This window comes from Oryctolagus cuniculus, chromosome 15, assembly GCF_051225735.1.
Source record: "Oryctolagus cuniculus isolate XC-2025 breed Fujian yellow rabbit chromosome 15, ASM5122573v1, whole genome shotgun sequence".
NCBI lineage: Eukaryota > Metazoa > Chordata > Mammalia > Lagomorpha > Leporidae > Oryctolagus > Oryctolagus cuniculus.
The window spans coordinates 13688236-13713475 of record NC_142881.1 but is presented as its reverse complement, the minus strand read 5'-3'; the positions used below and the strand labels follow the sequence as shown (position 1 = coordinate 13713475).

Sequence of the window (25240 nt, the reverse complement as noted above, 5' to 3'; positions counted from 1 at the left end):
CTGAGGCCCTTGAGCCCACGGGAGTTTGCAGTCTCCAGGAGACTTGCAGCCTGAGTAGCTGAAGCCCACTGTCGCCCAGGCTCCGGGTCTTTTCCTGCATCTACTTCCAGTGATCGAGATTCTCCAGGGACTAAGCGCCTGTAAGCAGAGGCAAATTCTATGCCTGGAGGAAAGCTGAAGCAAATAGCAAAGTAGAAGCAGATTTCCCTTCAGAAAAATGGTAAGGGAGGGATGAACTCATTCGTGTCTTTCCATGAATGCAGCCAACTCCTGGGCTATAACTAATGCAGAAATGTGAATGTGCATGAACACTGGGAGAGAATTAACAACACGTCCTCTTACCTTAGGGTTGGATCCAGCAGAACCTTGCTTTCAGAACACCCCTGAAATAGTCCGATTGGACCCCAGCGATGCCCAGTTTGTGGATGCGATTCACACGGATGCTGCTCCAATGATTCCCAACTTGGGTGAGTTCCTCAGTTTGTTCCCTTCTTAGAATGTTTCGAGTCTATGTGTTAGCATATTTTAAAAGTCTTCAGCATATACAGTAACATAAGTCTCCCTTTATGCTTAAAATTCTTCAGGATTTGGAATGAGCCAAACTGTGGGTCACCTCGATTTCTTTCCAAATGGAGGACTAGAAATGCCTGGATGTAGCAAGAACATTCTTTCTCAGATAGTTGATGTGGACGGGATCTGGCAAGGTAAAACCATTCAGTATACAAAGATTTTGGGGGGAAACTTGTACTTTGTTTTGTTCAATTTACTAAATACCTTGGAATTTTACAGGTCTCATATTTTATATAACTGACTTTTTTAAAAAAGATTTTATTTATTTCTTTTAGAAGCAGAGTTAGACAGTGAGAGGGAGAGACAGAGAGAAAATTCTTCCATCCGTTGGTTCATTCCCCAAATGTCTGCAATGGCCCAAACTGAGCCTATTCAAAGCCAGGAGCCAGGAACTTCCTCTGGGTCCCCAACACAGGTGCAGGGGCCCAAGGACTTGAGCCATCTTCTACTGCTTTCCCAGGCCATAGCAGAGAGCTGGATCGCAAGAGGAGCAGCCAGGACTAGAACCAGTCCCCATTTGGGATGCTGGCGCTGTAGGCCCCCACTGCACCACAGCGCCAGCCCCAACAACGGACTTTTAATTGTATGTTTCAGATAAAGATTTTCATGAGAGTGTGAGAAGATTGTGAGAAAGAAAATTTATTTATAGTCAAATTTCCACAGACATAATTCAGGGAATACATGACTAACTTGCACTTACATCTCTGTGAACCAATCTTTTCCTTATAAAGTTATTTTTCCATTTCATTTAACTGTGGCATTAACTATTATAACCTTGAACAGTACTTAACTTCTAATTGTATCAATAATCACAAGTATAGTTCATAAATGGTTTTGTTTTGGGGCTCATATTAGTTTACACAAATTAATCTACTCAACAATGATATTTTTGATTGTAATATCAATTTGGAAAGATAAAGAGTACTGCTGATGTGTAATATGTCTGGCTTCACAGGAACGCGTGACTTTGCAGCCTGTAATCACTTAAGAAGCTATAAGTATTATACTGACAGCATCATCAACCCTAGTGGCTTTGCTGGCTTCTCCTGTGCCTCTTACAGTGATTTCACTGCAGTAAGTAGACTGTGTGTGGCTGCCACATCTCATGACTGGCACAGCTCACTCTACAGGACATCATGCAGTGAATGCTTCACTTCCATCTTTTTATCTTTAATTCTAGAAACCTATTTAATAGTGACATAGCATTAGAGAATTTAGAAAAATGGGCGTGCAAACAGAAATGACCTACGTTTACCTTGTTCTCTCTCACTTTGCCACGTATCAGGTAAGTGTTCAAACGTGTTTTCGAAATAGACATCACAACAAAAGAAGTACTCTAGCAAGGCCTGAGCCAAGCCTGTAGGATTCTGATGAACATGGAAAAATTTCCTTAAATACTTAAGCAACAGAATTATGTACATGTAGAAATTTGTATAAAATCTCATACTTGGCAAAAATCTCTGAATTTTTGTTTTCTGTGATATCATTTTGATATCTAGGTTAGAGTCATATATGTAATTTTAAAAAAAAATTATTATTTTGAAAGTCAGACTGAGAAAGAGGAGAGAGGGAGAGAGAGAGAGAGAGAGAGAGAGAGAGAGAGATATCTTCCATGCATTAGTTCACTCCCCAGATGGCCATTACAGCCACACTGAGCCACATTGACGCCAGGAGCTTATCCAGGTCTCCCACATGGATGACGGGAGTCCGAGTACCATCATCTGCTGCCTTTCCAGGCACATTAGCAGGGAGCTGGACTGGAAGTGGAATACTGGGAAACTGACCTGGCACCCAATGGGATGCCAGTGCCAAGGGTGTGTAGCTGTACCTGCTGCACCACCACACTGGCCCCATGTACGTGATCTTAAATATGATGTAGCTGTTATGCGTTTCTTAGACTCGTCTTTTCACTATATTTTTCTTAAAATCAAAATTTATAACTTAGATCATTTATTAAGGAATTTCAAGTAATTAGAATGCCTGTGGAAGTCAAAATTACCTAGGAGACATACTTTGGTTATTAAGAGGGAAAGAACTCAAATCCAGGTTTCACCATCAAATGACTTGGGCAAAACACTTCTTTAAGGCAGTTTCTTCCTCTTTAAGTACAAATAATAATGGTAGACTCAACATATTTGGTGAGAGTGCATTATGAGATTATATATGTTAATTACTTAATGCAGAGAGCAAACTGTGATGATTAGCACTTAACAATGTTAGCTATTATGGGGAAGGAGGTGCCTATCATATTCACTTTACAGCCTGTCTATAGAGTAAGAATTGAAAATCCCTCTTTTTTCTTTGGTATAATTTTATTTTATTTCTCTTCTCTAAGATTCAAGGCTAGGTCATCAGAAAAGCAAACATAAAACCATTAGGTCTCTTCTGGTTAAAGCTTAGTGTGACTTTTTATACACACACACAGCACACACATATGTATAAAATAATATATATAAATCATATACATATGTATATCTAAATATATATAATCATATACATGATTTTATGTATAAATATACATATAAATATATATATAACATCATATACATATACATATATATACATATATATAATCCTCTAAGGGATATTCAATACTTCTATAAAAATGATGTCCTCCCTTCCACATTTCTCCACCTTTGGACCTCAGCCTCAGCCTCTGGCTCTAGACCAGGTGATCATGGTGGTGCTCTGGTCAGTGTGTGCTCAGTGGAGGGAATGACTCAGGGCCATTGGTTCAGGGGCTCTTGGTTCCATTGCACTCTGGGCCGTATCCCCCTCTGCCTTGTTGACGGGCACACTGCTGGCATTTGGAGGTGAGAGTTGGGGCTCTCCCTCTCTTCTGATTTAGACTGTGCCTTCAAAGAGCTTTGGCCATTTCTTCCTGGCTGGCTCAGTCTCCACTTAGCTCTTGCTGGAGGCAGACCGTGAGACTTGGCCACGTCTACCACATCTGGTTCATTGATCCTGTAGTTGACCAGCTGTCTTCCTTGTGAGGTAGCCTTCCCCTGCACAGTGGGAATTGGCAGGCTCATCCTCGCAGCTCTGTGCCTCCCTCTCTGTCCCTTTTACATAAGCCCTTGGTCCAGAAAGAGAGGACATTTGCTTATATTAATCTGTCTTTTCTCTGGTCCTGTGACTTTTATAGTATTGCATTATTTGTCAGTGAAATTGCTGATGTATCTTTGCGAGCAATGAGATGGTGTTGCGAACCTTTGCCGAGACACTGTTAAAGTCTTCTTTCGCCATCAGAACAGAATTGGCTTCAGCATGTTTGGACTGTAGCAACAAGTGGCAAAGGGTGGTGCACAATCACACAGCATCCTCCTGCATCATGTGTTCATTTTCCCTAGAACAAGTGCTTCCCCTGTTCCAACGGAGGCTGCCCACAGATGGGACATTACGCTGATAGATTTTCTAGGAAGACAAATGAAGTGGGCCAGACATTTTATCTCAACACCGGGGATTCCAGTAATTTTGCTCGTAAGTTTCTATTTTATTAACCTTAGATTCTAAATGTTATGTACTTTCTTCTGTCCATTGATAATGTATGAAATTTTTTAATGCAAATATTGTAAATACCTATCCCTGATATGAAAAAATTATCAAAATCATAATGCTGATTTGGGTAACAGGACAGAGTGTGGGTCTTGAACAGTTAATGATACAGAAATACATTTCTTCGCTTTTGATTCTGATGCAGAATTCAGAAGGGCTCCTCTGTTCCGTTCTTTTTGTATTCTGTCATAAATTTCACTGAGTGACATTCTGAGGTTTTGTATAAGAAGAGAACTAACGCTGGAGCAATAAACCACAGAGATTTGGGGATGGGCAGGAGTTGACTGTCTCAGGATATTGAGGACGATGGACCCCAGGGGAGATGGAATTAGAGGGTACAGGAGTGGAGAGGCACAGGAGCAGCCTCTGGGTTCTTTTCTCAGTCACAGAAGAGAGCTACTTGCATGGAGACAGTGGGGCTAACAGTATTGTAAAACTAAAGACAAATTTACCACCTTCCCATTTTGGCTCATACTAGCTCTAAATGGCAAAACTGGTCACTCTGACTTGTACCAAGGGAACTTGCTTCTCAATACAATAACTTACTACATTTCCAATGACAATGGAAGTTGAATTATAGAATTTTTAGATAAATGTACACTGAACAACATGATAAATCTCTAAAATTTGGTCATCAATGATAACTGACAAATATGTCACACTATAATCTTTCACTATCTTTTATCATAAAATTTTTATAACACTCAAGAATAAGCTATTAAGTTGAAAAATTGGAATCAAATGATACTTTTAATCCCTTGGCTTGACCAAACATCTATCAACTGGGACATGTCTGCGTATCTCCCACTTCCCAATGCCTGTCCCCTGAACCTTTAGAGAAAGGAACATCTGTGACTGTTTTGTCACATCATATATAAATGATTCAAATTCTGCAGTCGTGAGGTCCCGAGTAACCTGTTTTCAGCCTCTTCTCAACAAGCTGACATTTTCCTCTTTTTTCCTCCCATATAGGTTGGAGGTATCAGGTGACTGTGACACTGTCTGGACAGAAGGTTACAGGACACGTGCTAGTTTCTTTGTTTGGAAATAAAGGAAATTCTAGGCAGTATGAAATTTTCAAGTAAGTAACAGATTGCTCTTTGCTTCTCAAATGTTAGAATGCTCGGAATGTATTTGTGTGTTATAGACATTAATACATGAACTTACAGTACTCTGATATATAAGAAGAAGGATGAAATTATTTTACCCTTGCACTTTCAGACAATTCAGAATTCTGCTTCTAATTTTTTTCTTGGCTATTTCCTGAGAAACTATCAATATTAACTTTGATGTCTGGCATCTGATTTCCAATCAATAAATAATTATTCTCTCCACAAAACAGCTAGTAAAAGATTGATATAATGTCATCATGTATTAAATTGTGCAGGGATTGTGACTAAGACATGTTTGAAGCTTTGTTTAAAGTAAAGATGAAATATTAATCACTGATGGAAAAAGCTATTACTGACTTAACATCCATACCTACACTTACTCATTACATTAGAGTAAAAAATGCTATCAATCATTGAACTAGAAAGGAAGTATAAACTGGTTTTATAAATAAATACATGTTTGTGGATGTATATTTATTTATATGTATATTTATATAAGTTCACATTTATTTTTGTTACCATCTTAACCCCCCAGGGGCTCTCTCAAAGCAGGCAATTCTCATACCAATGAAGTTGACTCAGATGTGGATGTTGGCGACTTGGAGAAGGTTAAGTTTGTTTGGTATAACAATGTGATCAACCCAACCCTACCCAAGGTGGGAGCATCCCAGATCACAGTAGAAAAAAATGATGGAAGCGTGTAAGTAATGAAATTCCAAAGTGATTCAAAGAATTGAAGCTTCTTTACAGTTCTATTCCCACTAAAATCTTCTTTAGGTTAAGCTTCCTACCGTGGTTCACCAACGTCCAGACTCAGCTGCTTCCTAATACCTTTTGCTTCATTAGGAGAAAGTGTAGAAAGTAAGGAAAGCAACATTGATACATTAATACATAAATGTCATACTACCTGACAAAATTTAGTCTGAGAATGAGAATCTAGCCCCATGACCCTAAGATAAAAGAATGTCTCATTTGGCAGATGTGTCTTATGTGTGTAATTAATATGTCCACCTTCTGCCATTTAAGTTGTTAGGAGCACACTGAACTAATCAAATAACAGAAATAGGTTTTTTTTTTCTAAATGACTGATATCCCTAAAAAAGAGAAAGTATCAGCAATTTGGCCCCTCAATCTAAATAGGACTGGAGTATGTGTGCTACCAGAGTGTGGTGAGCTATCAGAAAAGATTGATCTGATTAAAACACAATGAAAGCAATATTAGCCTAAGAATTCTTAATTTTAAGCCAAATTCTGACACACAGCACTCTGATTTTTATGTAGTTATATAATAACTAAATTCTCAAAATCCTAGTGAGGGGACTTTTGCTTCTGGCACAGATAGAGTAACAGAGAACAGATATACCTTCCCAATTGAAGCAACCAACAATTCAGACAAAATTTATCAAACAACAATTTTCAGGATACTGAATGCCAAATAATAATGGATAATAATGCTTGCGATACAAAATCAAACCAACTTGAGCTAATAAGTTACCCCCGCTGACTGCATTGAGAGTGTGTTCAAGATGCAATACAGATGGGAGAAATTCAGGCAGAGTCCAGTAAACTTGCAAAACTGAACAGACTAAGCCAAGAATCAGTAAGTTCAAGGAAACTAGATTTTCTAGGGCAGGTTCCCAGAGAAGAGAGATGAACAGGGAGACCCTGAGAGGTCTGGAAGGCCTCCTTGAATATTAGGAAGAACAGTGGTCAGCACAGATGTGTGAGCAAACAAGAAAGCCAGAGAAATGTCCCATTGAAAGAATTTGGCAGTCCTCTTACAGGACTGAGAATAATATTCCTTTCCACAAACTAGACAGGAAAATTGTGTAATTCAGGAAACACAGGATAGAGTAATTAGGAAGATCATGCATCATAGGGGGAAACAATTAGGGTATAATGACAAGACCTGAAATAATCAAACTGTTTCCAAATAACTGTTTCCCAGAACAAAGGTAAAAAGTATGCATACTTTTCTTCGAATACCTAGAGGAGGCACATGAACATGCATTTGAAGAATGGTTCCACAAGTAACAAACTTAGAAAAAAAATTAAACAAGGAATATGAGCATGTCACAATAAATATGAACACAAAAATTGTAATGCTCATCAAAACCAAATTATTAAAACCAGTTATAAGAAATTTTAAAAGCAACTAGAGAAAAAAGACACATTACACAGATGAGTGGAGATAAAAATTACAGCAGATTTCGCATCAGAAACAATGCAACCCAAAGACAATGGAACAGCATCTTTAAAGTACTGAAGGGAGATTGTCTTGACATAAAATTAATACTGACAAAAATATCTTTAGAAGATGACAATAAAATAAAGACCCTTCAAACATACCAAAACAGAGCAAATCTATTACTAGCAGGGCAACACTGCAGGAAATGTTAAGGAAGATCCTTTGGTAGAGAAAAATCATACTAGTTGGAAAAGAATCTACAGAAAGGGACCAAAGTTGTAGGAGACAGTAACTACATTGCCAACCATGTGATTTTTAAATCTGATTAATATTTGAGTATCTTTAAACATAACTATTGAAAAAATAATGGAAATATTTGGGGAGTTGAAGATATAAATAAAAGATATGCTAACAGTGCCATAAGGTAGGCAAGGAGAAATGGAAATTACTAATGGAATGTATTTATATCATATGTGAATTGGTACAGTTTCATTTTAGGGTAGGATATGATAAGTTAAAAATATGTGCTATAATTTCTAAAGCAACTAGCAAAATAGTGGGATGAGGAACTACGGGTAACAAATCAACAAAAGAGACAAAATAAAAAATAGAACATTAAAACAGGTAAGCAAAAGCCAATAGCATAGGAGACAAATAGAAGTCAGATATAGAACCAACCAATCAGATATAAGAACCAACCAATCTCCCTGTAGTATTTAGCAACAGAAGAGAAAGCATATATTTATGCAAAGAATTGTGTATGAACATTCACAGCAACCTTTTATTATTGAAATAAAGTTTAATGAAAATAAATAAGCCTGATAGACAAGGCAAGCAAAAAGAACTGTAAAAGAACTGAGTAAAAGAACTGCAGGACCCGATCTACATTCAGACTGGAGTTTTTTTTTTTTTTTTTTTTAACTTTTATTTAATGAATATAAATTTCCAAAGTACAGCTTATGGGTTACAATGGCTTCCCCCCCATACTGTCCCTCCCACCCGCAACCCTCCCCTTTCCCACTCCCTCTCCCCTTCCATTCACATCAAGATTCATTTTCGATTCTCTTTATATACAGAAGATCAGTTTAGCATATATTAAGTAAAGATTTCAACAGTTTGCTCCCACACAGAAACATAAAGTGAAAAATACTGTTTGAGTACTAGTTATAGCATTAAATCTCAATGTACAGCACACTAAGGACAAGATCCTACATGAGGAGTAAGTGCACAGTGACTCCTGTTGTTGACTTAACAAGTTGACACTCTTGTTTATGGCCTCAGTAATCACCCTAGGCTCTTGTCATGAGCTGCCAAGGCTATGGAAGCCCCCTGAGTTCAGACTGAAGTTTTTTGTTGTTGTTGTTGTTTTGTTTGTTTGTTTGTTTGTTTGTTTTGACAGGCAGAGTGGACAGTGAGAGAGAGACAGAGAGAAAGGTCTTCCTTTTGCTGTTGGTTCACCCTCCAATGGCCGCCGCGGCTGGTGCACTGCGCTGATCCGATGGCAGGAGCCAGGTACTTATCCTGGTCTCCCATGGGGTGCAGGGCCCAAGGACTTGGGCCATCCTCCACTGCACTCCCGGGCCACAGCAGAGAGCTGGCCTGGAAGAGGGGCAACCGGGACAGAATCCGGCACCCCGACCGGGACTAGAACCTGGTGTGCTGGTGCCGCAGGCGGAGGATTAGCCTGTTGAGCCGCGGCACCGGCCAGACTGGAGTTTTTATGGACTTGGATATAGGCCCACTCCCTCCTCCCTGTCTGGGATTTCTCTCTAGGTGGAGGACATCTTGGTTATGAAATTTCTAAAATTCCTCTCAGAACTTCATAATGAACCCAAAAGTCCCCTTGGTGCAAGGCAGATGAGATTCCCCTAAACTGCCCCCAGCCAGAGGTCTGGGGTCTACCCAACTGGTTCATTGAACAATGGCAAGACTTTTGATATGTAAATGCAGGCTTGCTACTACATTTCTGCCTCCATTCAGTCACCTAAAGACCCACCCAACAAGGTTATAGGACAAGAGCAATACTTCTGCTCCCAATGTTTACTTCTACATTTCTTCCTTCATCCATCCACACAAAAAAAAAATTCCCATTTTTTGGCCTCTCATATACATAAGGCAGCTAATGTTTACCTAGCTACCTTAACATTCCTCCCTCAAGAGAAGTAACCATAATCTTATGAGGGGTAATGTGGATGAAGGTCTCTTTTCTGTGTTTCCTTTTAGGCTGACATGAACTTAGAGCTACTCTTAGGTATTCTCTTGCTGTCATCCTATGGTGTTCAGAAGTGGCCTGGAAAAAGATTGTTTTGTACAGCCTGGAGGGCTGGTCACATTATCCAACAGCATGGACTGGGACCCCTGCCTCACAACCAGCTGGAGCTGGAAACTTGTATTCTGTTAGAGAAAAAAATGAATGAGTGTATTAAAGACACATGGAGGCCGGTGCCGCGGCTCACTAGGCTAATCCTCCGCCTGCAGCTCTGGCACTCTGGGTTCTAGTCCCGGTTGGGGCACTGGATTCTGTCCCGGTTGCTCCTCTTCCAGTCCAGCTCTCTGCTGTGGCCCGGGAGTGCAGTGGAGGATGGCCCAAGTGCTTGGGCCCTGCACCCGCATGGGAGACCAGCGGAAGCACCTGGCTCCTGGCTTTGGATCAGCGCAGCACGCTGGCCACAATGCGCCAGCCCTGGCGGCCACTTGGGGGGTGAACCAACGGAAAAAGGAAGACCTTTCTGTCTGTCTGTCTGTCTCTCTCTCTCTCTCTCACTGTCTAACTCTGTCTGGCAAAAAAAAAAAAAAAAAAAAAAAAAAAAAAAAAGACACATGGTAGTATAAAGAGAAGCAGTAAGATTAAAGAGTATAGAAGATACATAGATCCATGGCCAAGGAGACAAATAACTAGGATTTCCATGATCAAATGCTGGGCCAGAAATTCATACTCTGTTCAGCCTGGTCCAGAGTTGTCTGGCCTCATTCTAATATAATTTTGTACCCATCTACTTTAATTGGGCCTGAAAAGCATTTCTTGGAGCACAGCACAGGTGCTCCCCTCGGGCAACAGTTAGCATGTCTATGTGCCTGCCTGTTTTGAAGGACTAGGTTTAGCAGCCCTGGCATGGGGCCCTAGTCATGACAGTTTTTAACTGGTCAACGGCTGTGTTTTGCACTTTCCCAAAGGAGGGGACCCTGTTCAGCTTGCTCTTGAGAGCCTATTGCAGGGGCTAACAGGCTCACTTGCCTAATCCTCCGCCTGCAGCGCCAGTACCCTGGGTTCTCGTCCCAGTTGGGGCACCAGATTCTGTCTCGGTTGCCCCTCTTCCAGTCCAGCTCTCTGCTGTGGCCCGGGAAGGCAGTGGAGGATGACCCAAGTGCTTGGGCCCTGCACCCGCATGGGAGACCAGGAGGAAGCACCTGGCTCCTGGCTTCAGATCAGCGCAGTGTGCCAGCCATAGCTGCCATTTGAGGGGTGAACCAATGGAAGGAAGACCTTTCTCTCTGTCTCTCTCTCTCTCTCTCTCTCTCTCACTGTCTAACTCTGCCTGTCAAAAAAGAGAGAGGGAGAGAGACCGCCTGTTGCAGAAGCTTTGGTATCTCCCTGTACCTAGAGATCCATAACCTGTCTTAAAGTTGTAAGAGTAGGAATCTGCTACGTAGATTTTCTCCTCCCTGGGGCCAATCTGTGTTCTTCAGAGGTGAAGACAAACCCCAAATAATTAATTTCTTGGTGGACTAACTGTGCTTTCTTCTTGGACACCTGGTAGCCACATTTTGCTAGGAAGTTATGGCTGTTAGTTAAATACCCAAGACCAGAGTCTTGGTTGGGGGAACAGGGCTTCTTCAGAAACCAGCTTCTGTCACGATGGCTGTTTGCCCAATGCCCTAGCAGCCTGCATTGAAAACAGGTGCTAATTGGAGAGGTCTGGCTTCCCTGGGTCCTTTTGATAGCATGTAAACAGCATAGAAGCATTTCATGTAATGGCCAGAAGTGGAAAGAACCCAAATGTCTACCAGCAGAGTAATGCATAAACAAAATGTTGTAACCATACAAAGGGTGCTACTCAACAGTGACTGACAATGAAGCAGTGATGCCTGCATCAATCTGGATGAATCTTAACCTGACTATACTGAAGCAAAGGGATTCGATTAAAAGATCATATAAATCTTTGATTTCACGCATATAAAAGTTGAGGCAATTCAAGCTACTATATGACAGCAAAGCAATAGTTACTTCACGGAAAGAAGGTAGGAGGGGAGGACAAAGAGGGATGTGAAGGGGCAGGAGGAACACCTGAGGGTGGCTTCTACACTCCCTGGATTTCAGTAATTTTAGTGATGCTTTCAGAGTTGATTGTGTTGATTTTGTTTAGGAGGGATGGAGAGAGGCAGGAGAGGGGTGAGAGAGAAAGAGAACTTAGTTTATTCCAATTCTATTAAATCTCTAACAACCTGTTAAAATACAAATGTAAATCTTATAAGGTGGGTAGTAGCAGTAGCTCCATCTTACAGATCATTACAGGAAGCTGCAATTCCAGAATTCGTTCACAGGAAGTCTGACTACAACAAAGATTCAGGTCACCTTTTTATGGAGAGATAATATATGTCCTTTGTTTCTTATGTCCTTTATTAATCTTAGACTTTGACCTTCAATTTGCCATTCACAAGGCTATATCAATCAGACTGCATGGTGGGAAATGAAGAGGAAAAAAAAAAATCTCCTGAGCATTATTTATGTTCTAGTTGTTTAACATAGGCCAACACATTTTATCAAAGAAAATTAGCCCCAAAGCATGCTAGATGTTGTTCAATCCGTGAGAAAAATTGAGCATTTCAATTCAGTTATTTAAAAGTTTAAAATAAGAATGGCTAGTCAGCATAACTCTAGGACCTTTCACATTTAGAGCATTTCTTGTCAGCCTATTGACTCTTTCCTTCCTCTTACATTGAGTGACATGTGCCAAGTGTTTAGTAACTGCTGTCACATGACAAAGCCTTCCTATAATTTGGAGTGTCCACTGACAGCTCTTCCCTCTGCCACTGTACAACCAGAAAATCAGATTCGAAAGGAGAATTCAGTCCTATACATAGAAGTGACCCTCTTTTTGCCAGTGTCTAGTGCCAGGCCCAGGACATGCTCCTTGTTCTGACTGAGGGAGAGAGCAGACACTCTCTTTCTGATCAGCAAATCACTGTGCACCAGGAAGAGGTGACTTTGTGCTGTTTTCCCTTCACAGGTACAAGTTCTGCAGCACAGACACTGTGAGGGAGGACGTGCTGCTCACCCTCTCCCCCTGTTAGGAGGCTGCTGACAGTGACCACGGACTCTTCCTGCTAATAAAATAAAAGCTACCGCTCAAGCAATACACCCCTCCTTTGTCCTCACTGCTCGTTATTTCTAGTGAAACTTCCAGATAAAGTAATTAAAATATGAAGTCTGCAGTTGGTCTGAAGAATCACAGTTGACTAATAAATTTTGTTACCTGCTGTGTGGCAATTGAACTTGAAACAGTGTCATCATGTCCACCAATACTCCTGATGTCACCATGACATTAAAGGCAGGTTCCCAGGCCCCGAGTGACGCCTCTCAGAAGGTCCACATGGAAAGTGCCAACCTTACCCACTTATTCCATTGGATGTAGGTTCTGTGTCCGCTCACAATCTGGTATCTCAGGAGAGAGAACGCAGAGGTGAGGAGGATAGGACATACCTGATGCTTCCTCACTGGTCTCCCTGTACCTGGTGGAGTTTCCCCGGACCCCACACAACTGCAGCCTGGTTGAACTTACTGAAGCACAAAGCAAGCGTCCTCTCACTGGGAGGAAGACAGTACCAGCATTCCTTAGTGGGCTCTGCACAGTCCCCCTTGGCTGGGACCTCACCTCGGTCTCCAGCCTCATCTCATGTTGTGTCACTACTGGAACTCCATATGCTGGCCTGTCCCCCAAGAGGGCCTTGATCTCAGATGCTGCTGGACATCTGCACCAACTCCTTTTCTTCCTGGAGTGGTCTTTCCACGGGCTTCCTGTCTGCTCAGTTCTAACTGGTTTTTGAATCTCTGCATAGACATCACTTCCTCCTGGAAGCCTGGTATTCACAGCTCCTAAAACTGGTTTGGAGGGCTCCCCCCTACCCTCCCAATGACCCCTGACCTCCCCCCTCTCAATACTTGTTTCCCTGCTGTAGTGTCCCATTGGTAAACTCCTTAAGGAGTTGTTTACTGTTTATGCTAGTATATGCCTGCATGTGGAGAAAAAACAAATATTTTTTGAAGGAATGAATGAATTGATCAATCAATCCACTAGCATCAGATATTTAAAATTAGTCTATGTACAAACAACAGTGTCCTAAAAGAGTGAGGGATCTGTTCTAGGCCTTAAAAGAGGTGGGGATTTGCCAAGGAAACATGGTAGGAGGGGATTCCAGAGGGCAGGACCAACATAGACAAAGGCACAGGGGCATGAAATAAATGAGAAACTGAAGACATCTTTCCTTCCACGATTCACGAAATAGGAGTAGGTTCAGGTTGATCAAAACACGAGAACTTGTTCTTAGGATGATCAATCTACATGAGAACTTGTTCTTAGGATGATCAATCTGTACATGAGAACTTGTTCTTAGGATGATCAATCTGTGCATGAGAACTTGTTCTTTGGATGATCAATCTACATGAGAACTTGTTCTTAGGATGATCAGTCTACATGAGAACTTGTTCTTAGGAAGATCAATCTATACATGAGAACTTGTTCTTAGGATGGTCAATCTATATGTGAGAACTTATTCTTAGGATGATCAATCTGTATCAATTAGGATGCTTGTACTTTCCTAAACCAAAATCTCCAACTCAGCAAGGGAATACCTTGGGGCACACGACTGGGGAATCCAGAGGTGGAGAGGGGCAGGCGTCTGTTCATGTTGACCCAGTGCTCAGTGGCCTTCGGGGCCACTTGCTTTCGGTCCCCATGCTCTGTTGTCTGTGTTGATGGTTCTGTACCAAGGCTGGCTCCCCCCTGAGTTGGAACATGGCTGCATACTACACTTCTACAGACCTCCTCTTCTACATCCAGTAAGAGACACAATGCATATCTCCCATGCTATTTTCCCTTAAACAAACAAAAATCGAGATTCTTTTTGGCCTGTGGCAAAGGAAATTGAATGTATTCATTGGCTTAAGCCAGTCAGAGTACACTCCAGAACACAGGACAGGGCCACCATCCCATAAGTATATGGAAGAAAAAAGAAAACATGGATCCAAGAGTGACCCCTGGGTCATCCTTGCAACTGGACTTGTGGAGTTGCCATTGACTGAAAGAGGAATTGCCCTGGGAGGAAGAGGTTCGAGGAGGGAGCTAAGGAGTTGAGTTCTAATTGTGTCACATTTGAGAGGCTGTTCAGACATCCAATTGGTCACAGGAACTCAGAGTTAGTGACACGGATCTGGTTTCCACATACAAGCCTTGGCATCTTCTGCATTTTTTAATGTCCTGGATGCCTTTGCAACGAAGCTAGCACAATACCTAAAATATGTGAGTACTGCAAGCATTTGTATAATTATAATTCCTAAGAGTACTTCATGAAGGTTTCAGTTAGCATTAGTAATAATGATGAGTTATGAATAAAAAGATTATCTGTGAATATACTTAAGTTAGAAGATGGAACAAAGAAGTTTAAAGTAATTTTTAATAATACATCTGTTAAAATCCCTTAAGAAGAGTAATCACTTTCTTCATAATGAAACTATATGTAAGATGTTTTGTCTCCTGTAAATTAATTAAATTATTTACCTATTTTTTTTTAGATTAGTAAGTGTTTAGAAATACTCTTATTGTTGCAGTCTAAATCGGATTTTTTTTACTTCCCTTAAGGCAAGAGCCCTGTGTCAAAGATGACCCACCTATATTTAAATGAAGCACCTTTGGCTCGTGATTGTCAAAACATTTCCTGCTGACTGTATTTCTTTTTTTTCCCAAGATTTGGTATAAAGAGTGGATTGTGTTAGATTCCCAGTTTCAGAATGCTCCTTTGAGTGGAAACTTTTAGAAGGCAGTTGACTGCCAAATCCGTGCTTTTGTTTTGTCCAGCACATGCAGTGTGCTTAAGGTGTATGAGACACTATTCTAGGAGCCTTAGACATATTTACCCTTTTCCTGATGAAGCAACAGAAGCATGGAGTTTTGAAAACCTGCCTAAGATACGCGGTTAGTTAGTGGTGGATCTAGATTTTAGAAAGCGCATCTTAGATGTGAAATTTTCCATCCTGCTCTGTTTTTGTTTTCATCTGCCAGACTACTCACTACTCAGTGGCCTCACCATTCCTTCTGTAAAACATTAGGATTCAACCCTACCTAATGGCAGCCAAAGTTCAAGACTCTATGAAGGTATTTATTTTGTACCAACTCTCTCTGTCTCTCTCTCTCTCTCAGTCTCTTTCTCTCTCTCTCTCACACACCCACACACACACGCAGACACACACACACACACACACACACACACTGTAGCCAATGAAGGCTAGAAACAATAGAAAATAACTTCTCAAATGCTAGCTAGTAAAAATTTAACATGTTTTGTCTGTGATCTACACAGTGTCAGGTGTGAAAGGTCTAACTGGCATGTGTTGCAGTTGTAGAAGTAGACAACATCTCATCGTGTAAGCTAGAGTTAGTGCTCTGATGAACTGAGCAGAGGTCCATGGCTTCATAAACAGAAAAGGGCAGATGAAAGCAGAGGACAAGGGAACAAAAAGCAGATTGGTCATTTCAAACTTACTTTTCTTTAAAGTTAAAACAGAGGGGACTTCTTCCACTGACTCAGGTTGACGGAAGTCTCCTAGGTTATTTTTGAAAAGTGATGTGTTTTTAAGGTTCAATTTGATTATGTGGCACGTAAAAAAACTGACTCTATTTCACTTTGGTTGGCCTACTGGTGTCTACTTACAAAAAGCTAAACCAAAACAATGGACTTTCATAAAATTTGTTTTCATCAGCTTCTGCTTAGGACATGAACACTACTCTCAGTCACCTTTGTGTTGGGTATCAGTCTCAACACATCATGCACAGGTTGCAGTGTCATCATTATCATGCATTTCCTTGAATTTTCATCATGGCAACCAGAGATGGAGGCCATTGTTCATTCAGCAGATAGATGTGTGTAGATATGTAAGACTTCTGAAAAGATATAGCACACTGAGAGACAATTATTAGGACAATCACAATAATAATGCCAAGAGTTTGGAACATGACAGGCTGTCCATGAAGCAAACCAACAAAAATAGAAAATAGATCAAGGACTGTGCTCACTTAAGCCAAAATCTACCCATTTAAGATGTTCATTCTAGTTATTTATGTGCAACAAGGAAGGCTAGCAACTACACAGACTCCTTCTTGTGTACCTAGTAGGTAGCAATTCTATTACCTAGAGAAATGACAGTGTCAAACTAAAGCTGGAGTAAGAACAAATGACTCTAGATGTCTGACTCTGGAACAGGAACCACAAGTACAATTTGAGCAATAGTTGCTTTAGGAATGTTGCTAATGTTAGCCATAGAGTAGATGAAAGTATCCCTAAAGTCATGCAAAGGACTAGGTTTAGTGTCACAGCTCTAGAATGCTCCAGAAGCTACTGATTGTGTAATTCTAGTTCCAGCATTATCCTGTCAATGGAAATGTCTCACTGGTAAGTCTCATTGTGTTAGAGATTCTTGTACAGCTGAACTGAAAAGGCTGCCTACAGCCTTAAGTCACCAATTTCCCAATCTGCTTTGCAATTTGAATGTCTCTCGTTATGGCTTTGATGACTGATGATCCATTGGATTTCTAGGAATTTCATATCATTTCTGGAACATGCATAAAACAATATATCCATAGAAATGTAGCTTAGGGCTGGCACCGCGGCTCAATAGGCTAATCCTCTGCCTAGAGGTGCCAGCACACGGGTTCTAGTCCCGGTCTAGTCTCTTCCAGGCCAGCTCTCTGCTATGGCCCGGGAAGGCAGTGGAGGATGGCCCAAGTGCTTGGGCCCTGCACCCGCATGGGAGACCAAGAGAAGCACCTGGCTCCTGGCTTCAGATCAGCGTGATGCGCCGGCCGCAGCGCGCCAGCCACGGTGGCCATTGGAGGGTGAACCAACGGCAAAGGAAGACCTTTCTCTCTGTCTCTCTCTCTCTCTCACTGTCCACTCTGCCTGTCAAAAAAAAAAAAAAAAAGAAAAGATTAGGTTCTAGTTTTCCCTTGTACTTTTTGATATTAAGTTTTATTTGTTTATTTTATTCAAGAGGTAGACACACAGAGATTTAGAGAGAGGGAAAGGGGGCAGCGAGAAAGGAAGAGGGGGAGACAGAGTGAGAAAGAGAGAAAGAGACTGCATCTCCCATCTGCTGGTTCACTCCCCAAACTCCCACAATGGCTGGGGCTTAACCCAACCAAAACCTGGGTTTTACAGGTACAGTTGAGATGAATAGTCTTGTTAATCTGGAATACACATACTGCCCATTTTAATTCCAAATAATTTTCAGTTAAAATTCATAATTTTTTGTATTTGCAGCTCCCATGGACTAATACTAATGCATGTAAAAGTCACAGTCCCAGAAAGTGGGGTACTCAGTTCTCTAGAGAGTAATGTTTCTGTTTTTTATGGTGCATCCTGAGACTCCAGAGCCAATATAAAGAGCAGGGGCCGGGTCCCGCCATGTTTCACAGTGAACCTCATTGCATAGAGGTCATCTGATGTCCAACTACCACGCCCATGACCAGCTCATCCTAGCACAAGGGTCTTATTTGCAGATGGTGAGGATTTTAGCAGCCTACACTGCCACCCTGCCTGTGCCCACCAGTCAAGTGGAGCTTCAATCCTGGGATCTTAATGACCAATTTAGGTAGTGACATTTTACCTCAATATGCAGGAATGGGAAAAAATGAATAGTAGAGAATCCATATCCTGTGAATTCCAGAAAACAGTCACGCAACTCACTCAATAGGCTGCAATTGGTGTCAGTTACCTTTAAAATATCAGCTCCTGACACCTTGCCTACTGCAGACCTCATGTGTCTGTGGGCAGCTGGTGGGCTGGCAGAGGCTGAATGAGTTTAGATGGCCTTGTCTGCTTTCGCACCCCGCTACATGCTCTCATGTCCTCTAGCAGACTTGCTGCAGTGTTGATCTTGGGCTCCCAGGCATTCAAGGAAATGTATGTAACCTAGAAAGCCTTGTTGAGGCCTGGGATCAGCACTTGCAAAGCATCATTTTTACCTCATTCTAGCAGACAAAGCATGTCTCAGAGCAAGCCAAAGTTCAAGGATGAATAAATAAACTCTACTTTTTGATCAGAGGAGATACAAAGCCTTATTGCAAAAGGCATGGGATAGAGAGAAGGGTAGGAAATGGGAACCATTTTCTTTTCTTGTTTTTTTTTTTTTTTTTTTTTGACAGGCAGAGTGGACAGTGAGAGAGAGAGAGAGAGAGAGAGAGAGAGAAAAGTCTTCCTTTTGCCTTTGGTTCACCCTCCAATGACCGCCACGGCCGGCACGCTGCGGCCGGCGCATCGCGCTAATCTGAATTCAGGAGCCAGGTGCTTCTCCTGGTCTCCCATGCGGGTGCAGGGCCCAAGCACTTGGGCCATCCTCCACTGCACTCCCTGGCCACAGCAGAGAGCTAGCCTGGAAGAGGGGCAACCAGGACAGAATCCAGTGCCCCGACCAGGACTAGAACCTGGTGTGCCGGGACCGCAAGGCAGAGGATTAGCCTATTGAGCCACTGCGCCGGCTGGGAACCATTTTCGTATCAAGTGAGATGATTTACCAGTTTTCATAAAGAATATGATGAAATTATCTTTTCACCTGCGCTTGAGATGTGTGAGATGTACAATTTATTAGTATTTTCACAGATAACTTTATCTTCTTAATAACTGTGACTTACATGTCACAGATGGTACCTAACACTTGCTTTGGCACAATTTCCTTAGCAGAAAACAGTTTTGTGTCTAATATATTTTCACATCATTCACGTATAGTTGTTTACTCATGTGTATTAAATTTGTTTTTTATATTATTCCTATTCTGTTGAGTTATTTTCTCATTTTAGGAGGAGAGTAATAAAAAGGATCAATGACTTACCATGACCCATTAAATTGAAAAAGCACTGATGAAAATAGTAACATAAATACCATAGCTCAAAATAAGTTCATAAATCAAGACAGTGGTCACAACTCCAGTGAGAAGCCCACTTGTGAATTTTTATATCTTGGAGGAAGTGGAAAATAGGATGGTGCTAATAGGGTGCACAATATTAATTAGCTAAACCTGGATCACACTAGACCTGGATATGTCTATGCAAGGTCTTCTCCACTAATCCCAGTCTGCAGTGGTTTTAGCCATGAGTATTTGTCCAAAGTAGAATTGACAATAGTGCTATTTTCATAATATTTTTGAATAATACCTGAGTCAGCTAAGTTATGCATATTGTTTGCTCCTCCTTACCCCCAGAAGTAACAAGATTGCTTTACAGGATAAAATCAATTAATCTTGTGAGTATAGATGGGAATCAACCCAAGTCATTAGTCATAATAACATTTCTTGTAGTGAAACTGTTGAAAAATCACATTGTGACAAAGTAATCTATAGAACCAGCCATAATGATATTGGTGCATACAACTTTTGGAGAGAAAACAAAAAAAAAAGGACTTTCAGCCAAATACTACATCAGATGATACTGAGGGATATGATATGGTATTATGGGCACACTGTGGGAAATTATCAAGAAGGCGCTAGACAAGTCTCACATTGCAGTTGAATAGTTCCACTCATGTTCAGAATAGAAGCAAGATGGAGAGTTTTACACATTTTGGTCCCGTTGGCTACTGAATTTGTACAGGTAATCATTATTTTGTAACTCATAACAATGGTTGAAATCTCTTTTAATCAGCTTTCCCACAAACAAATCACTGCTTTATGTCATGTTTCCACTTGAATCAGTAGCTCTCACTCTTACCTAGTGCCTCTTGGTCACCCCACATCCTTGAAACTCTTTTTCCTTCTCCTTCTTCCTCCTTCCTCTCCTCCTCCTCCTCCTCCTCCTCCTCCTCCTCCTTCTGTTTGTCTCCATGACACCACTTTCTCATGTTTCCTTATGTTTCCCTGCGGCATTGCAGTGCCTCAGGGCTGAATACTTGAACATCTCTGTAAGCGATCATATCAAGACTGATGGCTTCATGTGAAACCGATGTATCTCAAGTTCGAATCTCTTTTCTGGACTTCTCATCTGAACTCCAGAATAATTGCCTACTCTCTACCCCTGCTTAGATGCTAATAAGCTATTCCACGCTCAGCTGATGTGTTATCTTCCTGCTTCTTTGCATGTCTAATAATTTGTGATAAAATGCAGGACACTATTAATTTTACTATTTAATTTATTGAGGGGCCAGCGCTGTGGCTTAGTGAGTTAAGCTGCAGCCTGTAGTACCGGCATTCTATATGGACACCAGTTCATGTCCTGGCTGCTCCACTTCCAATCCAGCTCCTTGCAAGTGCACCTGGGAAAGCAGCAGAAGATGGCCCAAGTTCCTGGTCCCTGCCACCCACACGGTGACTGCAGCCTGGCCCAGCCCTGCCCGTTACCAACAGATGGAAGATCTTTCTTTGTCTCTCCCTCTCTGTAACTCTGCCTTTCAAATAAATAAATAAATAAATAAATCTTTTCAAAAAAAGTTTTACATTATTGAGTACATTGTTGTCTTCTATCAAAGATCGGTTCAGAGCTTGAATTTTTTTATGTTTCTATTGTAGGAGGCAAGTGGATAGTTGATTTGCAAGTCAACTTAGCTTAGAGGTTCATTCTGTTCGTTAAGGCAGGCTGAGGTTAACCTTTTCTCAAAGGTTGTTTAATCTTACTCTTCCCTTGTGGAAGTGTCTACTCAATGCACTGACGATGCAGTGAAAGCGCTTCCTCTCGTGGCCTAAACATCTCCTAATCATGTGTGAGCTCCAGTTCAGGTTGCACATTCTCTCAGTAATTGGTGCTGAGGAGACGGGCATTATTTGGCAAGACTTAGGGAATCCTACTGTCTGCATGCATAGCTTGATATTCATTCAAAGACTCTAGTGAACCCCTATAAAAGTTTCTGAAGGTTTTGATTTGCAGGTTCTTCCTTTCCAGTACCATAGGCGCCCCCTATTGGCAGGTGATATGTTCTACCACCCCCCAGTGAATGGCTTAAACCATGGTTAATACCAAACCCTCTATATTCTATATTTTCCTCTATAAACACATACCTATGCTAATGTTTAAGTGTGAATCAAGTACTTTATAGAGATCAACAATAATAATTATATAATATAATAATTATAATAATTGACTGTAAAAAACCTGATCTACCTTGTCATATACACACTTGGCCCATTTTACAGTCACTCTGACATCCTTTCAAAACACCAGCTCTCAAGAGTATGGCATGGCTTCCAAGTAGAGTACTTTTAAAGAATGGAATAACAAAATTTTTCAACTGCAAAGGATGAGGAAGAAAGAAAACACAAAATTCAACATACTTGGCGATCACAGTGTGGATGCTGGGAGGTGTGATGAAAGAGGGAAAATGACACGGCATAAAAGAGGAGAATAGGGGCCTGCATTGTAGCGTAGCGGGTAAAGCCACCCACCTGCCACACCAGCATCCCATATGGGCACCAGTTTGTGTCTCGGCTACTCCACTTCTGACCCAGCCCCCTTTGATGTGCCTGGGAGAGCAGCAGAAGATGGTCCAAGTGCTTGGGTCCTGTCACCATGGAGGAGACCAGGTTAAAGTTCCAGGTGGCCATCTGGGGAGTAAAGCAGCAGATCTCACTGTCTCTCTCTCTCTTTTTAAGTCTACCTTTCAAATAACTTTTAAAATGAGAGAGACAGTGAGAAAAGGAAAGAAAAAATGAGATCGAATCAATACTTCACCATCAACTTTTTTGTTGCGCACTAAGATGATTTGTGCATCCAGCTATTAGAAAGGATTTCAGGATTCTCCCAGAGGAGCTGGCAAAGCCAGAAGGTGTCATACCGTGTGCGTCTCACAACCAACTTTATTAAGTCAGGTAATAAAGTCTCTTTCACAAATTATAAGCTTCAAAATATTGCTTCTGTACTTCATTTGTTCAGAGTGTTTACCATTAAGTGATGTCGATTTTGTCAGTGCTGTATCTATTGAAATGATCATAGTTTTTCATCCTTTTTTTCTATTAGTGTGACATATCACACTTACTGTTTTGCATATGTTGAATCATTTTTTGCATCTCTAGGATGAATTTCAGTGGGTCATGGTGGTCATTTTCTCATGCTAGTGCATTGGGTTTGCTGGTATTTTGTTGAAGATTTCTGTGTCTATGTTCATTGGGGATATTGGCTTAATGTTTTCTTTTGTGTGTGTGTGTTCTTGTCTGGGTTTGGGGTCAGGATAATGCTGGCCTCATAGAATGAGCTGAGAAGTATTTCTTCATCTTTAGTTTTCTTGGCTAGAGAAGAATTGGTATTATTCCTTTAAAATTGGTAGAATGTAGCGGTGAAGCTATCAGGTCTTGGGGTTTTCTTTTACTGGAGACTTTTTAAATTATTATTTCATTTTCATCACTCATTGTTCAGTTCAGATTTTCTACTTCTTAATCATTTGACCTGGGTAGGGTGTATGCGTCTGGGGAGTAACCCATTTCTTCTAGGTTACCAGTTTGTTGACGTGAAATAGTTCACAGTAATCCCCTGTGCCCCTTTATGTTTCTGCGATACCAGCTGTCACGTCTGCTTCTCCATCTCTGTGCTTCTGCACGTCTTCCTTCTCTTTTTCTTAGGTATCATAGGTAAGGGTTTGTCAATTTTGTTCATCCGTTCACACATCAACTGTTTTGTTGACCTTCTATATTTTTGGCCTCTATTTCATTTATCTATGCTCTGATCTTTATTATTTTCTTCTTTCTACTAATTTTGAGTTTACCTTGCTATTTTTCTACTTCCTTGGAGTGCATCTGTAGGTTGTTTATTTGTGGGATATCCCCTTCTCTGAGGTAAGTGCCTTTTGTTATGAATTTCCCTTTTAGAAATGCCTTTGTTGGCCAGCGCCGGGGCTCACTAGGCTAATCCTCCGCCTGTGGTGCCAGCACTCTGGGTTCTAGTCCTGGTTGGGGTGCCGGTTCTGTCCCGGTTGCTCCTCTTCCAGTCCAGCTCTCTGCTGTGGCCCGGGAGTGCAGTGGAGGATGGCCCAAGTACTTGGCCCCTGCACCCGCATGGGAGATCAGGAGGGGGTGCCTGGCTCCTGGCTTCGGATCGGCGCAGCACACCAGCCAGCTTAGCGGCCATTTGGGGGGTGAACCAACTGAAGGAAGACCTTTCTCTCTGTCTCTCATACTGCCTAACCCTACCTGTCAAAAAAGAAAAGAAAAGAAAAAAAAGAAAAGAAAAGAAATGCTTTTGTTGTATACCATAGGCTTTCATATGTTGTTTCCATTTGATTTGTCAGTAAACTTTTAGATTTCCCTTTTTTTTTTTTTTTTTTTGACAGGCAGAGTGGACAGTGAGAGACAGAGAGACAGAGAGAAAGGTCTTCTTTTTGCCGTTGGTTCACCCTCCAATGGCCGCCGCGGCCGGCACGCTGCAGCCGGCGCGCTGCAGCCGGCGCATCGTGCTGATCCAAAGCCAGGAGCCAGGTACTTTTCCTGGTCTCCCATGGGGTGCAGGGCCCAAGCACTTGGGCCATCCTCCACTGCACTCCCTGGCCACAGCAGAGAGCTGGCCTGGAAGAGGGGCAACCGGGACAGAATCCGGCATCCCAACCGGGACTAGAACCTGGTGTGCCGGCGCCACAAGGCAGAGGATTAGCCTATTGAGCCGCGGCGCCGGCTAGATTCCTTTTTAATTTCTCCATTGGCCCATTTATTGCTGAGGCTCATGTTGCTTTATTTGCACGTGGTTGTAAATTTTCTGGATTTCTTCCTGTTGTTGATTTACAGTGTTACACTCCTGTGATCAGAAGAGACACTTCAAATTATTCTGATCTTCCTAAAATTTTAAGACTTGGGTTGGCCTAACGTATGAGCCACCCTGGAGGATGTTCCACGTCCTGTTGAGAAGGGTCTAGATGATACATCCACAGCGAACCTCAGATGGAAAGGCGAGAAGTTGAAGCTTTTCCTCTAAGGTCTGCAATGAGAGATTCCCACAGTGACCACAACAGCACAGTCTGCACTTTAGAACTGACTGTTGGGCAGAGTGCAGTGGGCACACACCCCAGGGCACAGTCGGGCAGTTAGGAGACTACTATAACAGCCCAGGAAAGAAATGATGCTACATTCACTGTCACAAATGTTGCATTAATGTGATAAAAATGCCCATTTTCTGCAGGAGGGGTAGAAATGCAAAATACAAATGAAACACACAAAAAAAGGGCTGTTAAAAAATGTGTGGATTGTTCTGGAAAGCAGTCACCCAGACTCACACACCCGCATACACATTCGTACTCAAACACCTGCTGTACCAACCTCGCCCATACTTTAGATCAGCTATACCCACATGGCCTGAGAGACCCTGGCCTTCTGTGGACGACACCAACAAGTCATCTGCGGCTGGTGGAAAGATTTCGTTCCTCTACACTTAGCTCTGCCACCTTCCACCTGTGTCCCTGGGAACGTAGCTTAAACTCCCTGAGTCTCTTTGTCTTCAGAAGAAAAATTGCTAAATGCTCCATAGATTTGGTGGGAAATTAAATGCAAAAAGCGTACAGAATGATATAGCATGGTAGGCACGCTTGTTATCCTGCTCCACATAGTAAACGATGCTCCTGTCTACCAGGAGAGAGCTGACTTCAT

At 41.8% G+C, this 25240-nt stretch overlaps 1 protein-coding gene across 4 annotated transcripts in view; it reads left to right on the top strand.

Annotated features, from left to right (window-relative positions):
• The window catches only part of LOC100339265 (pancreatic triacylglycerol lipase), a 101293-nt gene extending 88368 nt beyond the window's left edge, over positions 1–12925 (top strand). For all 4 annotated transcript variants that reach the window (XM_008270572.5, XM_089313970.1, XM_089313971.1 and 1 more), the window contains 7 exons: positions 348–467; positions 585–704; positions 1526–1644; positions 3921–4050; positions 5098–5206; positions 5773–5937; positions 12654–12925. In XM_008270572.5, coding sequence (XP_008268794.3) covers positions 348–467; positions 585–704; positions 1526–1644; positions 3921–4050; positions 5098–5206; positions 5773–5937; positions 12654–12717 — 827 coding nt within the window. In that variant the 3' untranslated portion in view covers positions 12718–12925. The remainder of the gene's footprint in view (positions 1–347; positions 468–584; positions 705–1525; positions 1645–3920; positions 4051–5097; positions 5207–5772; positions 5938–12653) is intronic.
• The last annotated feature ends 12315 nt before the right edge of the window (positions 12926–25240 follow it).